Source organism: Hyalella azteca, unplaced genomic scaffold (assembly GCF_000764305.2).
Source record: "Hyalella azteca isolate HAZT.00-mixed unplaced genomic scaffold, Hazt_2.0.2 contig6408, whole genome shotgun sequence".
Classification (NCBI taxonomy): Eukaryota; Metazoa; Arthropoda; class Malacostraca; order Amphipoda; family Hyalellidae; genus Hyalella; species Hyalella azteca.
In genome coordinates this window covers 420,799-435,266 of record NW_025936571.1, presented here as the reverse complement: position 1 = coordinate 435,266, position 14,468 = coordinate 420,799, and the positions used below count along the sequence as shown (strand labels likewise).

The 14,468-nt window shown below is 43.8% G+C and overlaps 1 protein-coding gene across 1 annotated transcript in view; it reads left to right on the top strand.

Moving 5' to 3' along the window:
- Positions 1–501: 501 nt before the first annotated feature.
- The window catches only part of LOC108682927 (xanthine dehydrogenase 1), a 30,078-nt gene continuing 16,111 nt past the window's right edge, over positions 502–14,468 (top strand). Inside the window, exons 1-10 of the mRNA XM_047880821.1 lie at positions 502–649; positions 1,027–1,202; positions 2,889–3,049; positions 5,642–5,810; positions 6,402–6,467; positions 8,123–8,341; positions 9,205–9,345; positions 11,034–11,201; positions 12,139–12,304; positions 13,702–13,817. Of these exons, the coding sequence (XP_047736777.1) occupies positions 559–649; positions 1,027–1,202; positions 2,889–3,049; positions 5,642–5,810; positions 6,402–6,467; positions 8,123–8,341; positions 9,205–9,345; positions 11,034–11,201; positions 12,139–12,304; positions 13,702–13,817 (1,473 nt within the window). The 5' untranslated portion in view covers positions 502–558. The remainder of the gene's footprint in view (positions 650–1,026; positions 1,203–2,888; positions 3,050–5,641; positions 5,811–6,401; positions 6,468–8,122; positions 8,342–9,204; positions 9,346–11,033; positions 11,202–12,138; positions 12,305–13,701; positions 13,818–14,468) is intronic.

Genomic DNA, 14,468 nt, shown 5'->3' with positions numbered 1-14,468 from the left:
ATCAGTCGTTTTCCGCAGAATTATCTTAAAAGTTTGTTTCTTGGTCGATTACGTACAATTTTGCTTCGAAGTTAGTTTAAACGTGAGCTTGGAGAGGTCAGCGATGAAGTTCATGAATGGTTTAGACCTTCAATTCTTTGTTCTTCGAATGCGAGGATAACAATTTTAGTATTCTTATGATGTTCTTTTTGATTTTGAGCGCCCTCCAACTATTCCCAAGTCCAATTTACTAAAAAGTTGAAGCAAGATTACTATGTTCTAGAAAATCGGCATCGGTTTTGCGCTACTAACTCGTTTTTAGGAGCTTTGTCCCGAAGCGCAATCTAGGCTAACTTCGGTATGCGGGAGGTTCATATTGTGGAAATAATTCTACATGAAAATTATCAACTTTGATTGTCATCTGAATGCTAACTAAGAAATAAATTCCACACTGCAGTAAAACGGACTTCTGTTACTTCACTTAGCTAGTTGCATATTTAATTTTATGTCATTCTTGTATTTCAGATAGCATTGTTTCATTGATTTAATTGGAGTGAAGTTAACTAGGTTAGTTAGGTAATGATGGCTCCCCAGGAAAACGACGAACTTGATAAACTGGAGCAATTGGGCCGCAGCGTCTCATTCTTCATCAACGGAGAGAAATACACGCGTGAGTATTGAGTGTCGTGTACCGTGATACCGTGCCTGATACCGTGCACTGCACTTGCTGGTGCCCCGATACCTTGCACTGCACTTGCTGGTGGCCCGATACCTTGCAGTGCTTGCACTGCACTTGCTGGTGGCCCGATACCGTGCACTGCACTTGCTGGTGGCCCGATACCGTGCACTGCACTGGCCCGATACCGTGCAGCGTGCACTGCACTTGCTGGTGGCCCGATACCGTGCACTGCACTTGCTGGTGGCCCGATACCGTGCACTGCACCTGCTTGTGGCCCGATACCGTGCACTGCACTTGCTGGTGGCCCGATAATCGCTCTGTTATTAATAATGTATCACATTTCCACCCTCCTCGCCCCCCTCACGCAGTGTCGGCGTCGGTCTCGCCTCACATGCGCCTCGTGGACTTCATCCGGGACGTGGCGGGCGCTAAGGGCACCAAGGCGCTGTGTCGGGAGGGCGGGTGTGGCGCCTGCACCGTCGTAGCCACCGTGCCCGACCTCGCTGCTGACGGAGGCAACGTGCGCACCTTCAACCTACACGCGGTAATTAACTAATTACTTTTTAATTCATTTACTTCACACTTCCTTTAGTTATTACCTCGTTTGCTACTTACTTTCTGTTGCTACTTACCTTCTGTGCTACTTATTTTCTGTGCTAGTACTTATTTTCTGTGCTACTTACTTTTTTTGCTACTTGCTTTCTGTGCTATACTTGCTTTCGGTGCTGCTTACTTCATTCAATACTTACTCCCCTTACTATTTACTTCATTTAATTCTTATTTCTTCACTCAGGCGTCGCTAAGATGTATTTTTGTCTGAAATTTAGACTTGATTAACTGACGATAAAGCTGATGTAGGGCTACCCGCATCTTAGGCTTCGAAACTGCGTAAGTATATTGTTCTAGTTTATAGTATTTACTCTTGGAAATTTCATTTCTTGCACATTTTAGTCTTTTATGGAAACAAAATCAAACTTAGGTTTACTTGAGCAACTCAAACGACATACCTATCACAAATTTGCCGTATTGCAAAAAAGTGCGGTATTAATGTAATGCGTGCGAATGAATGACTCGGGTCTGAGTTATAAACTGTGTTCACTTAGTGTATGAAGTGCTTCTGATGATTGATGGTGGTCCTGGTAATGTCCAGTCATACTGTCAGTCGTAGTGTCCAGGCATATTGCCCAGTCATACTGTCAGTCGTAGTGTCCAGTCATAATGTCAGTCGTGGTGTCCAGTCATAGTCAGTCGTAGTGTCCAGTCATATTTTCCAGTCATACTGCATGTCAGTCGTAGTGTCCAGTCATACTGCATGTCATACTGTCAGTCGTAATTTCCAGTCATATTGTCTAGTCGTAGTTACCAGTCATATTGTCTAGTCGTAGTTTCCAGTCATATTGTCTAGTCGTAGTTTCCAGTCATATTGTCTAGTCGTAGTTTCCAGTCATATTGTCTAGTCGTATGCAGCTACAACTGTCGGTCAGTCGATAGTTTTGGTCGCCGGAGGCGAACGTCATAAATTGGACACAACCTGATGAATAATTTTGAACACGCTAGCTGGTATAGCTATTTTGTGTTCATTATTTAACATCTGAACACTAGTAATGTACTTATGTCAAGTAACCGATATTACTGCGTGCCCACACTTTCCACAGAAACTCGATAATTTCTAAACCTCAAGTGCGAATATTAATTGACTGCGTGCATTAAAATACTTCGTAGATTTAAATGATACAAATGAGTGAGAATCTCTCCAAATAACTATACACTTTTTGCTCTTGTATGGGTGATCCTGACCCATTTTGGCTGAGGTAAATGGGGGAGTAACACAGCCAGGTCATATTTCTGTTCATGCTGTCGGTAAGAAAGTGTCACTATCCTTCAACTAATATAGAGACAATTTCAATTAGTTCTATCCCTTAATTAATACCCAATGTCACTATTCTTCAATTAATATAGAGACAGTTTCAATTAATTCTACCCCCAATTTTTCTGATATGTAGAAAGTTTCGATTCATTCTACCCATTTAATATTCTGAATACAACCTGCAGTGCCAGCAGCTGGTGTAATCATTTTACGCTTTAATTAATATCTTTGTAAGTATCTTATTAATAATAATTTACTATCAATCTTATTATATCAATCTTATTAATAATATTATTAATATCTTATTAATAATAAGGCCTCAAAATCATTTTACGCCTTAATATCTCTGAATACCACCTGCAGTGCCAGCAGCTGGTGTACGCGTGCTCGGGCTGGTCCATCGAGACCATCGAGGGCCTCGGCAACCGCCACGCGGGCTACCACAAACTCCAGCGCAGCCTCGCCGGCTTCTATGGCACGCAGTGCGGCTACTGCTCCCCGGGCATGGTCATGGCGGCGTATGGGTATGATTTTATGATATGTATAATGTATATGAATTATTTGTGTTAGTTTGTAGTAGTTTAAACGTGGTCATGGCGGCGTATGGGTAAGCGTTATGTGTGTGGCTACTGCTCTCCGGGCATGGTCATGGCGGCGTATGGGTAAGCGTTATGTGTGTGGCTACTGCTCTCCGGGCATGGTCATGGCGGCGTATGGGTAAGCGTTATGTGTGTGGCTACTGCTCTCCGGGCATGGTCATGGCGGCGTATGGGTAAGCGTTATGTGTGTGGCTACTGCTCTCCGGGCATGGTCATGGCGGCGTATGGGTATGCTTCTATGATATGTTTAATGTATATGAATTATTTGTGTTAGTTTGTAATAGTTTAAACGTGGTCATGGCGGCGTATGGGTAAGCGTTATGCGTGTGGCTACTGCTCTCCGGGCATGGTCATGGCGGCGTATATGGGTATGCTTCTATGATATTTATATGAATTATTTGAGTAGTTTAAGTATGGTCAGGGCGTCTTATCGGTTATGCTGCAACTGCTTTGCAGTTCCAGCATAACCGATACCTACCTTAATATAATTTCGGACATATTCCTGTCGAGGCCTTTGCAGGATGATAGATTCTATCTTTTGTAGAGGTGTGGTGACGACGAATGTCATTTATTTTTCGTTTGCATTCATATTTAGAATTGCTGTGTTAGAAAAGTACGCGAAGTTCCTGAAGTAGCGTTATTAAGGACCACGTACCTCGCTGGTGGCGTTAATAAGGACCACGTACCTCGCTGGTGGCGTTAGTAAGGACCACGTACCTCGCTGGTGGCGTTAGTAAGGACCACGTACCTCGCTGGTGGCGTTAGTAAGGACCACGTACCTCGCTGGTGGCGTTAGTAAGGACCACGTACCTCGCTGGTGGCGTTAGTAAGGACCACGTACCTCGCTGGTGGCGTTAGTAAGGACCACGTACCTCGCTGGTGGCGTTAGTAAGGACCACGTACCTCGCTGGTGGCGTTAGTAAGGACCACGTACCTCGCTGGTGGCGTTAGTAAGGACCACGTACCTCGCTGGTGGCGTTAGTAAGGACCACGTACCTCGCTGGTGGCGTTAGTAAGGACCACGTACCTCGCTGGTGGCGTTAGTAAGGACCACGTACCTCGCTGGTGGCGTTAGTAAGGACCACGTACCTCGCTGGTGGCGTTAGTAAGGACCACGTACCTCGCTGGTGGCGTTAGTAAGGACCACGTACCTCGCTGGTGGCGTTAGTAAGGACCACGTACCTCGCTGGTGGCGTTAGTAAGGACCACGTACCTCGCTGGTGGCGTTAGTAAGGACCACGTACCTCGCTGGTGGCGTTAGTAAGGACCACGTACCTCGCTGGTGGCGTTAGTAAGGACCACGTACCTCGCTGGTGGCGTTAGTAAGGACCACGTACCTCGCTGGTGGCGTTAGTAAGGACCACGTACCTCGCTGGTGGCGTTAGTAAGGACCACGTACCTCGCTGGTGGCGTTAGTAANGTAGAGGTGGGACCTGGCTGTAGAGGTGAGACCTGGCCGTAGAGGTGGGACCTGGCTGTAGAGATAGGACCTGGCTGTAGAGGTGAGACCTGGCCGTAGAGGTGGGACCTGTAGAGGTGGGACCTGGCTGTTAGTATAAGTAGACATAGAAAATATTGAGTTTAGACTTTGCTGTGGGTAGACTCGTAAATTGTAGAACGTTTCAGAGTTCAGAACGACCTCAGAGTTCGGAACGACCTCAGAGTTCATGTTGACTAATTTAATGTGGTTGGTGACGTGATAATAATTTGAATTAAGCCATGAACGAAAAAGTGATAGATATGAATTCTGTCATAAATGAAAAGGTGATGGACATGAATTGAACCATAAACGACAATGTGATGTAAATGAATTAAGCCATAAATGATAACGTGACGGACATGGATTAAGCCACGAATGATGACGTGTGATGGACATGGATTAAGCCACAAATGATGACGTGTGATGGACATGGATTAAGCCATAAATTATGACGTGTGATGGACCCGGCCTACTGACAACCACTAAGCCTGTCACCGGACGTGTTCCGCTACCTTTAATCTTATCAGGATGATCGAAGCTAAACGGCCAAACGCCGGCAACTATCTTGTAAAAAGTTCACTTTATTGCACTGGGATGTTCATTCATTAAAACTTCGGTTACACGAGTAAAACTTGCCTTTTATTCCAGAAAAGAAAACTTAAAAGCAACACGTTGAATAAAATAGTACAGCAAGCACGAGAGACATTACACAGCTTGATGGAGCATATAGAGCACAGCCACAGTAACTAGCGCTAGGGCACAAGATCGCTAGTGGAGCAACGGAGCGAGGTGAGTTAAGGCTAGAACCTCACTGTAGGGCTGGCGGGACACGACTGACTACCTCGACCCACAGCCGCTCAGACCTGACCTCGTCCTACGTGGTTCCCACTGCTACAGGTCTGACTTAAATGTTACAAGCACAGCTTCGCCAGACGTAATAAAATAATTTCGCCAGAATGAACAAAAAGGCATATGAGAACAAATGATAGCATAGAATAATGAATATTAGTGAACGATCGATATTCATCGTTCACAAGCCGTTCGTGGTCACAGGAGGCCTATCAGAAGACGTGTCCGTCGTCGGGAGGCCCGTGCCGCGAGTCGTGCGGCACATCGTGTCCTGTGGCCTCCTTGGCCACCAAACTCAACCAAGAGATCGTGATGGACACCGGGGCGGTCAAGTGGTATCAGCCTGTCGACTTGAAGGTCCGTGGTCCATCTATTCGAGGTTATTAGCATCTTAAGTGAGTAGGACTGTAGCTACCATTCGTGACGTGGTTCATCTAGTGGAGGTTATTAGCATCTTAAGTGAGTAGGACTGTAGCTAGGTACCATTACTGCCGTTGTCCCCGTCATTACTGACGTGGTCCACCTAAGTACCTACTCCTACTCACACTGTCCGAAATAACTGTAAAAAAACGGTCTCACCGGCGTTCTAGTGGCCGGCCGCCACGTGAAAAGAAGCCGTTAATCGTTTTTTTTCTTCAGATATTGTACAGGTTTCTAGTGTTGAACTTTAATAAAAACGGCCATGCGTTGTTTCTTTTCACTCGTCGGCCGTCCACTAGAACACCGGTGAGACCGTTTAACATTGATTTTTATAACAGTGCAAGTACTATTATGGACCAGGCAATAAGTCCAGCATCTATCTCAATCAATTGTCAGTTATGGAAAGATCGGGTTCCAAAGGCCGGATCCCTTGTGAATCAAGTCACGAAAAGTTCAAGAATCGGCAACAGGCCATGGGCCTATTTCTTCAGCGCCGACACTTCTATTCTATTCTATTCACTCCCCCAGGGCGCCTACAGGATCCTGTCTCAGGACATCGAGGGCAAGACTCGCCTCGTGCTGGGCAACACCGGCGCCGGTGCGTTGCCTTACTAACTTATTTATTTTATAGGCCTGTTTCTGATAGACCTATTTCTTGTAGACCTATTTCTTATAGAGCTATTTCTTATAGAGCTATTTCATATAGACCTATTTTTATATTAACCTATTTCTTATAGACATATTTCTTGTAGACCTATTTCTTATAGACCTATTTTTTATATTAACCTATTTCTTATAGGCCTATTTCTTATAGACCTATTTCTTATAGACCTTTTTCTTATAGGCCTATTTCTTATAGGCTTATTTCTTATAGACCTATTTCTTGTAGACCTATTTCTTATAGACCTATTTCATATAGACCTATTTCTTGTAGACCTATTTCTTATAGAGCTATTTCTTATAGACCTATTTTTTGTATTAACCTATTTCTTATAGGCCTATTTCTTATAGACCTATTTCTTGTAGACCTATTTATTATAGACCTATTTCTTATAAATCTTTCTTGTAGACCTATCTCTTACTGACCTATTTCTTACAGACTTATTTCTTGTAGACCTATTTCTTATATAGAGCTATTTCTTATAGACCTATTTTATATTCACCTATTTCTTATAGGCCTATTTCTTATTGACCTATTTATTATAGACCTATTTATTATAGACCTATTTTTATGGACCTATTTCTTATAGACCTATTTCTTATAGACCTATTTCTTGTAGAGCTATTTCTTATAGACCTATTTTTTATAATAACCTATTTCTTATAGACCTATTTCTTGCAGACCTATTTTTGTAGACCTATTTATTATAGACCTATTTATTATAGACCCATTTTTTGTAGACCTATTTCTTGTAGACCTATTTATTATAGACCTATTTATTATAGACCTATTTCTTATAGGCTTATTTCTTATAGACCTATTTCTTATAGAGCTATTTCTTATGGACCTATTTTTTATATTAACTTATTTCTTATAGGCCAATTTCTTATAGACCTATTTCTTGTAGACCTATTTCTTATAGAGCTATTTCTTATAGGCTTATTTCTTATAGACCTAATTTTTATATTAACCTATTTCTTATAGGCCTATTTCTTATAGACCTATTTCTTATAGACCTATTTCTTATAGACCTATTTCTTATAGGCATATTTTTTATAGACCTATTTCTTGTAGACCTATTTCTTATAGACCTAATTTTATATTAACCTATTTCGTATTGGCCTATTTCTTATAGACCTATTTCTTGTAGACCTATTTTTTATAGACCTATTTATTATAGACCTATTTCTTGTAGACCTATATTTCATCATCGTTAATATTGTTTAAACTATGATAATTATTTATTCAACCATATAATCCTATATTCTAATTAAAAACGTAGAATTTTATCCTGTGAATAACGTTCTACCCTGTACATAACGTATAGTTCTACCTTGGATATAACGTATAGTTCTACCTTGTAAATAACGTATAGTTCTACCTTGGATATAACGTATAGTTCTACCTTGTACATAACGTATAGTTCTACCTTGTGTTGATGTGTCCCTGTTGATGTGTCCCTGTTGATGTGTCCCTGTTGATGTGTCCCTGTTGATGTGTCCCTGTTGATGTGTCCCCGTTGATGTGTCCCTGTTGAATGTATCCCTCTTGATGTGTCCCCATTGATGCGTCGTGCCCTGTTGCCCAGACGGGCACGTGGGCAGGCAACCTGGCCCTGAAGAGACAGCACCCGTCCTTCCCGTCTGACGTGTTCGTGACGCTGGCGGCCGTCAACGCGGAGGTGACCGTCGCCGACGTCCGCACGCAGGCCCTAGAGCGCTACAAGGTCGCCGAGCTCCTGCAACGGCCGCTGGACGGCCGCCTTATCTTGTCCCTTATCTTGCCTAAGATATCAGACTACACCTTCGTGAGTGGCGGGTGGTGTGGTGGTGTATGGGGTGGTTACAAGCACGACGGCCCGTATGCCCGCTACGTAAGTCTGTCCGGTATCGCGGACCTGCAGCGGGTGAGGGCGGACGGGGCGCGGGTGGAGGTTGGGGCGGGGGTGACCCTGGCCCGCTGCATTGACCTCTTCCTGCGGGTGTCCTCCCCGGGGCCTGATGGCCTCATGGGCTACCAGTACCTTGAGGAGCTGGCCTCACACTGGCAGCTCGTCGCCAACTCCTCTGTCAGGAACGTGAGTCCTGCGATGTGTCTTGAGATGTGTCTTGAGATGTGTCTTGAGATGTGTCTTGCGATGTGTCTTGCGATGTGTAGGTCTTGCGATGTGTCTTTTGATGTGTCTTGAGATGTGTCTTGAGATGTGTCTTATGATGTGTCTTGAGATGTGTCTTGAGATGTGTCTTGAGATGTGTCTTGTGGGGTGAGTGGTGGTGTGGGTGGGGTAGTGCGTGACAGGTGGGGTATTGGTGGCGCTCGTGCCGAGCGGTGGCGGTGGGAATATAATTGAGGGCGAGTGGTGATGGCGCTTGGGGTGGTAGTGATGGATGGGGTTGTGGTAGCGAGTGTTGAGGTGGTGGTGGCGGGTGGGGTTGCGGTGGTGATGTCAATGGGACCTTAAGTGAGGGCGGCGGTGGCGGTGACGATGGTGGCGGGTGGTGGTGGCGGGTGGTGATGCCGGAAGTGTGGCAGTGGTAGCACCATTCATTTCAGTTCGTGGATGGTGAAAAATGTTGCTAATGCCAGACTGCATTCTTAATATTTGTACAAATATTTAATTTAATAGATTTTTATTTTAATTGATAATATTTTTAATATATGATTGTTCAGGTGCGTTCATACAAGATCACTCCGCGTGCGGTGAACGCGCACGCGTACGTGAACGCGGCGTTCAGGCTGCCGGTAGACCTGCAGACGTTCACTGTGAACGCGGAATGTTCCATCGTCTTGGGGGGCATCAGCGATACTTTCGTGAGTCATTGTCTGCTTATACCGTCATAACCATGGTATATCAACTATATTGTTTAATGTAATACTGGTATTTCAACGCTATTGTATAATTGTAAGAATATTTAAACTATATTGTGTAATTGCAATAATATTTCAAACTATATTGTGTAATTGCAATAATATTTTGAACTATATTGTGTAATTGCAATAATATTTTGAACTATATTGTGTGATTGCAATAATATTTAAACTACCTACACTAGCGGTATACTAGTACTTTAAACAAATATGGCATCATCTGGCAGAGGGCATCATCTGACAAAATATAAGAGAAAATAGAATGGCATACAAATAGAACTATCGTAAAAATTCTCTGATAAATAAATCCAAAACTATATCCCAGTTATAGTGTAACTAGGAACATATATAATTCGTAAAATGCTGTGGATGTAAATAATTTAAAGCCGTTACACAGCTAAATTTCTATCAATACTTAGAAATATTCAGTATCTTAATTGACGGCCTTTATGGACATGTAGAAAGTCCACATAAATATGCCTCTTTGAAATATTCTTCACATACATATTAATGGCAAAATAAACCTAATGTTGTTCAGGAATTAAACACACACGTTGCCCTTCGTTTTTCAATAAAAGTATTTTAAGTTCAAGTAGAGTACGGTAACATGCTACAAAAAATTTATACAAAGAGTATAATGAGCAGTTACATCCCGCGAAATAAACTTCAATTTGTTCATGAGTCAAACACATGCACTTTGCCGTTCGTTCTTTTCAATAAAAGTTATTTAAGTTGAAGTTGAGCAACATGCTACAACAAAAAGTTATACAAAGAGTATAATGTGCAGTTACATCCCGAGAAATGAGTGGAATATTGTCCAAAAATAGATGCATGTTTCATCTTGTGTGGGTCACCCTGACTCACCTTGGCGTGTCTGTGCTACGTCCGTTCATAAGCTGACCGTACTATGGGTGAAGTCAATATGAGCCATTTATTTCTTTGAGCTGTATTGCTCTAGTGCAACTAAATTCTTGAATAAGAATTTGTATGATTAAATTGCAAGCATTTATATTTAAGTTTGTTAATACTTATTCTTTATCTTTAGTCATTATTAGTTATCAGTTATTATTATTTATTAATAGTATATATTAGTTATTATTACTTGTTAGTAGTATATTAATGTTATATTGGTTATTATTAGTTATATTAATTATGCAAAGGACTTTCTTATAGTCCTCTAGAAACGTTGCTAGGCTATTCCATGCGGCGCCATCATGGCAAGATAAGAACGAACATTCCATGACGGACGGTTTTCTAGAAAGAAATGACAAATATACCTAAGAAAAACATACAAAAAGAAAGGTACGCTATTTACATGAAATAATAATATATGACCTAACAATAATTTGACAGGATAATCAATATATCACGAAATCAAACAATAAATATAACGAACCGAATAGCTTTAGTGCAGGCATCCGTATATATATCAAGGGCTACCAATAAATGCTGTGACGTTGGTGAAATAAACTGCGTCGAGTAGGCAAATTCTATTGCTACAAGTTTCAGAAAAAATGGAAAATGGCGGCTACAAGTTATTATTAGTTATTATTAGTTACCAGTTAGAATTAATGATGTTTTAATTAATTTTAATTTATTTTATTACTTAATCAATTAATAATTGATGGTAGGTGTCGGCACAAGACACGCAGCGCTTCCTGGTTGGGAGGCGCCTGACCGATGAGGCCGTCGTGCAAGAGGCCATCCGCAGGCTGCTGGCTGAGGCCACACCCTCACCAGACCCTCAACAGGGCAGTGAGGCCTACAGGCGTGGCCTTGTGGCCTCACTCTTCTATAAGGTAGGCCTACAGGCGTGGTGGCCTCACTCTTCTATAAGGTAGGCCTACAGGCGTGGTGGCCTCACTCTTCTATAAGGTAGGCCTACAGGCGTGGTGGCCTCACTCTTCTATAAGGTAGGCCTACAGGCGTGGTGCCCTCACTCTTCTATAAGGTAGGCCTACAGGCGTGGCCTCACTGGTGCCTCTTGCAAGGTAAGCCTAACAATCCTCAGGTTTTTCAGAACTGCTGAGGCCTGAGGCTTGTCTCTTCCCCTTTGAATTAAAAAATTACAAAAAATCCCAATTAATTAATCATTTCTGCATCGAGAACGTTTTCGCTTATATATTACACATGAAATTGCGATTTAAGTACCTAATTAGTGATATTAGTACTGAGTAATTATAAGTAATGATATAAGTAATTAGTGATATGGATATTATTTCCATGTAATGATAAACTCGAGTTTTGGTTGTCATACTTCCACGTATCCCCATATCCTAATCCCCCCTCCCCCTATATTTCCCTTATCTTCCCCTACTAGGAATAACATTATTCTCCCCACCTCCATTTTCCAATAAAATTTCCCCATCTCTCCCCAATCCTACAATTACGTACCTCGTATCCCTCTACATCCTACCCTTCCCCTAACCATTCCTCCGTATCCCCCTAATCCCCCTCTCCCCCTAACCATTCCTTCGTATCCCCCTAATCCCCCTCTCCCCCTAACCATTCCTTCGTATCCCCCTAATCCCCCTCTCCCCCTAACCATTCCTTCGTATCCCCCTAATCCCCCTCTCCCCCTAACCATTCCTTCGTATCCCCCTAATCCCCCTCTCCCCCTAACCATTCCTTCGTATCCCCCTAATCCCCCTCTCCCCTAACCATTCCTCCGTATCCCCCTAATCCCCCTCCCCCTAACCATTCCTCCGTATCCCCCTAATCCCCCTGCCCCTGCAGACAGTGGTGTGGGTGCTGAAGGGGGCGGTGCCCCCAGCGCTGAGGTCGGCGGGGGAGAAGCTCGTCCGTAAGCTGGGCAGCGGCCAGCAGGAGTTTGACTCCAACGAGGACACGTGGCCCATAGGACAGCCTGTCCCCAAACTCGAGTCCTACATCCAAGTGTCCGGTGAGTCCTACATCCAAGTGTCGGGTGAGTGCAACATCCAAGTGTCGGGTGAGTCCTACATCCAAGTGTCGGGTGAGTCCTACATCCAAGTGTCGGGTGAGTCCTACATCCAAGTGTCGGGTGAGTCCTACATCCAAGTGTCGGGTGAGTCCTACATCCAAGTGTCGGGTGAGTCCTACATCCAAGTGTCGGGTGAGTCCTACATCCAAGTGTCGGGTGAGTCCTACATCCAAGTGTCGGGTGAGTCCTACATCCAAGTGTCGGGTGAGTCCTACATCCAAGTGTCGGGTGAGTCCTACATCCAAGTGTCGGGTGAGTCCTACATCCAAGTGTCGGGTGAGTCCTACATCCAAGTGTCGGGTGAGTCCTACATCCAAGTGTCGGGTGAGTCCTACATCCAAGTGTCGGGTGAGTCCTACATCCAAGTGTCGGGTGAGTCCTACATCCAAGTGTCGGGTGAGTCCTACATCCAAGTGTCGGGTGAGTCCTACATCCAAGTGTCGGGTGAGTCCTACATCCAAGTGTCGGGTGAGTCCTACATCCAAGTGTCGGGTGAGTCCTACATCCAAGTGTCGGGTGAGTCCTACATCCAAGTGTCGGGTGAGTCCTACATCCAAGTGTCGGGTGAGTCCTACATCCAAGTGTCGGGTGAGTCCTACATCCAAGTGTCGGGTGAGTCCTACATCCAAGTGTCGGGTGAGTCCTACATCCAAGTGTCGGGTGAGTCCTACATCCAAGTGTCGGGTGAGTCCTACATCCAAGTGTCGGGTGAGTCCTACATCCAAGTGTCGGGTGAGTCCTACATCCAAGTGTCGGGTGAGTCCTACATCCAAGTGTCGGGTGAGTCCTACATCCAAGTGTCGGGTGAGTCCTACATCCAAGTGTCGGGTGAGTCCTACATCCAAGTGTCGGGTGAGTCCTACATCCAAGTGTCGGGTGAGTCCTACATCCAAGTGTCGGGTGAGTCCTACATCCAAGTGTCGGGTGAGTCCTACATCCAAGTGTCGGGTGAGTCCTACATCCAAGTGTCGGGTGAGTCCTACATCCAAGTGTCGGGTGAGTCCTACATCCAAGTGTCGGGTGAGTCCTACATCCAAGTGTCGGGTGAGTCCTACATCCAAGTGTCGGGTGAGTCCTACATCCAAGTGTCGGGTGAGTCCTACATCCAAGTGTCGGGTGAGTCCTACATCCAAGTGTCGGGTGAGTCCTACATCCAAGTGTCGGGTGAGTCCTACATCCAAGTGTCGGGTGAGTCCTACATCCAAGTGTCGGGTGAGTCCTACANGTTATCAAGTCCCTCACAATATTCAGTTGTTATCAAGTCCCTCACAATATTCAGTTGTTATCAAGTCCCTCACAATATTCAGTTGTTATCAAGTCCCTCACTTGTCCCGCAGGAGAAGCGGAGTACGCGGCCGACCTGCTGCCGCCGCAGGGGGAGCTGCAGGGCGTGTTTGTGCAGTGCGACGTCGCCAACGCTAGGATAGACCTCATCGACGCTAGTGACGCGCTGGTGAGTGGAACTGAACTAGCGACGCTAGTGATGCGGTAGCTAGTACAGCTATTGTTTAATATATGATAGTTATTGATTGATTTCTCTCGCACAAATTGAGTTACGAATAACATTACCTACTGCATTACCGCAACGTTCAGACCCTGATATTCATGGAGTTGCAAAATTCCATTCTGCTCCAAATTGTCACTTATAAATTAGCTCGTTTTAAAATATTCTTTAATTTTCGATGATAGAAAAAACTAGTGCCACTTCAGTCTTGTTCACCTAATGCTCTTCCTACTTCTTTCCAAATTTTTATAGTGATTTTCTATTTATATTGCTCGCAGATTCATGCATTAAAAAATCACATGTTCTTTCACGCACCTTGTTCATATTTGATTTGCTAGCTATGGCTTTTTAACTCATTGTATTTGTTTGATGGAGTCTAGAAATTCGTTTTTACATTGCAAAATGAAAGTGAATAACTGTACGCAATTAATGTATTTGTTTTCTTTGTATCTAAACGCATTGCATTGAGCGTAACCCGATGACACAATGCGCGACGTGAGTTCGTGCAATCAATTACGAAAAAAAACTTACTATCAAGTTTACTTCCAAAAAAGGTATATATTAATATTAATAGTATAAAGGTATACTACAATATAAAGG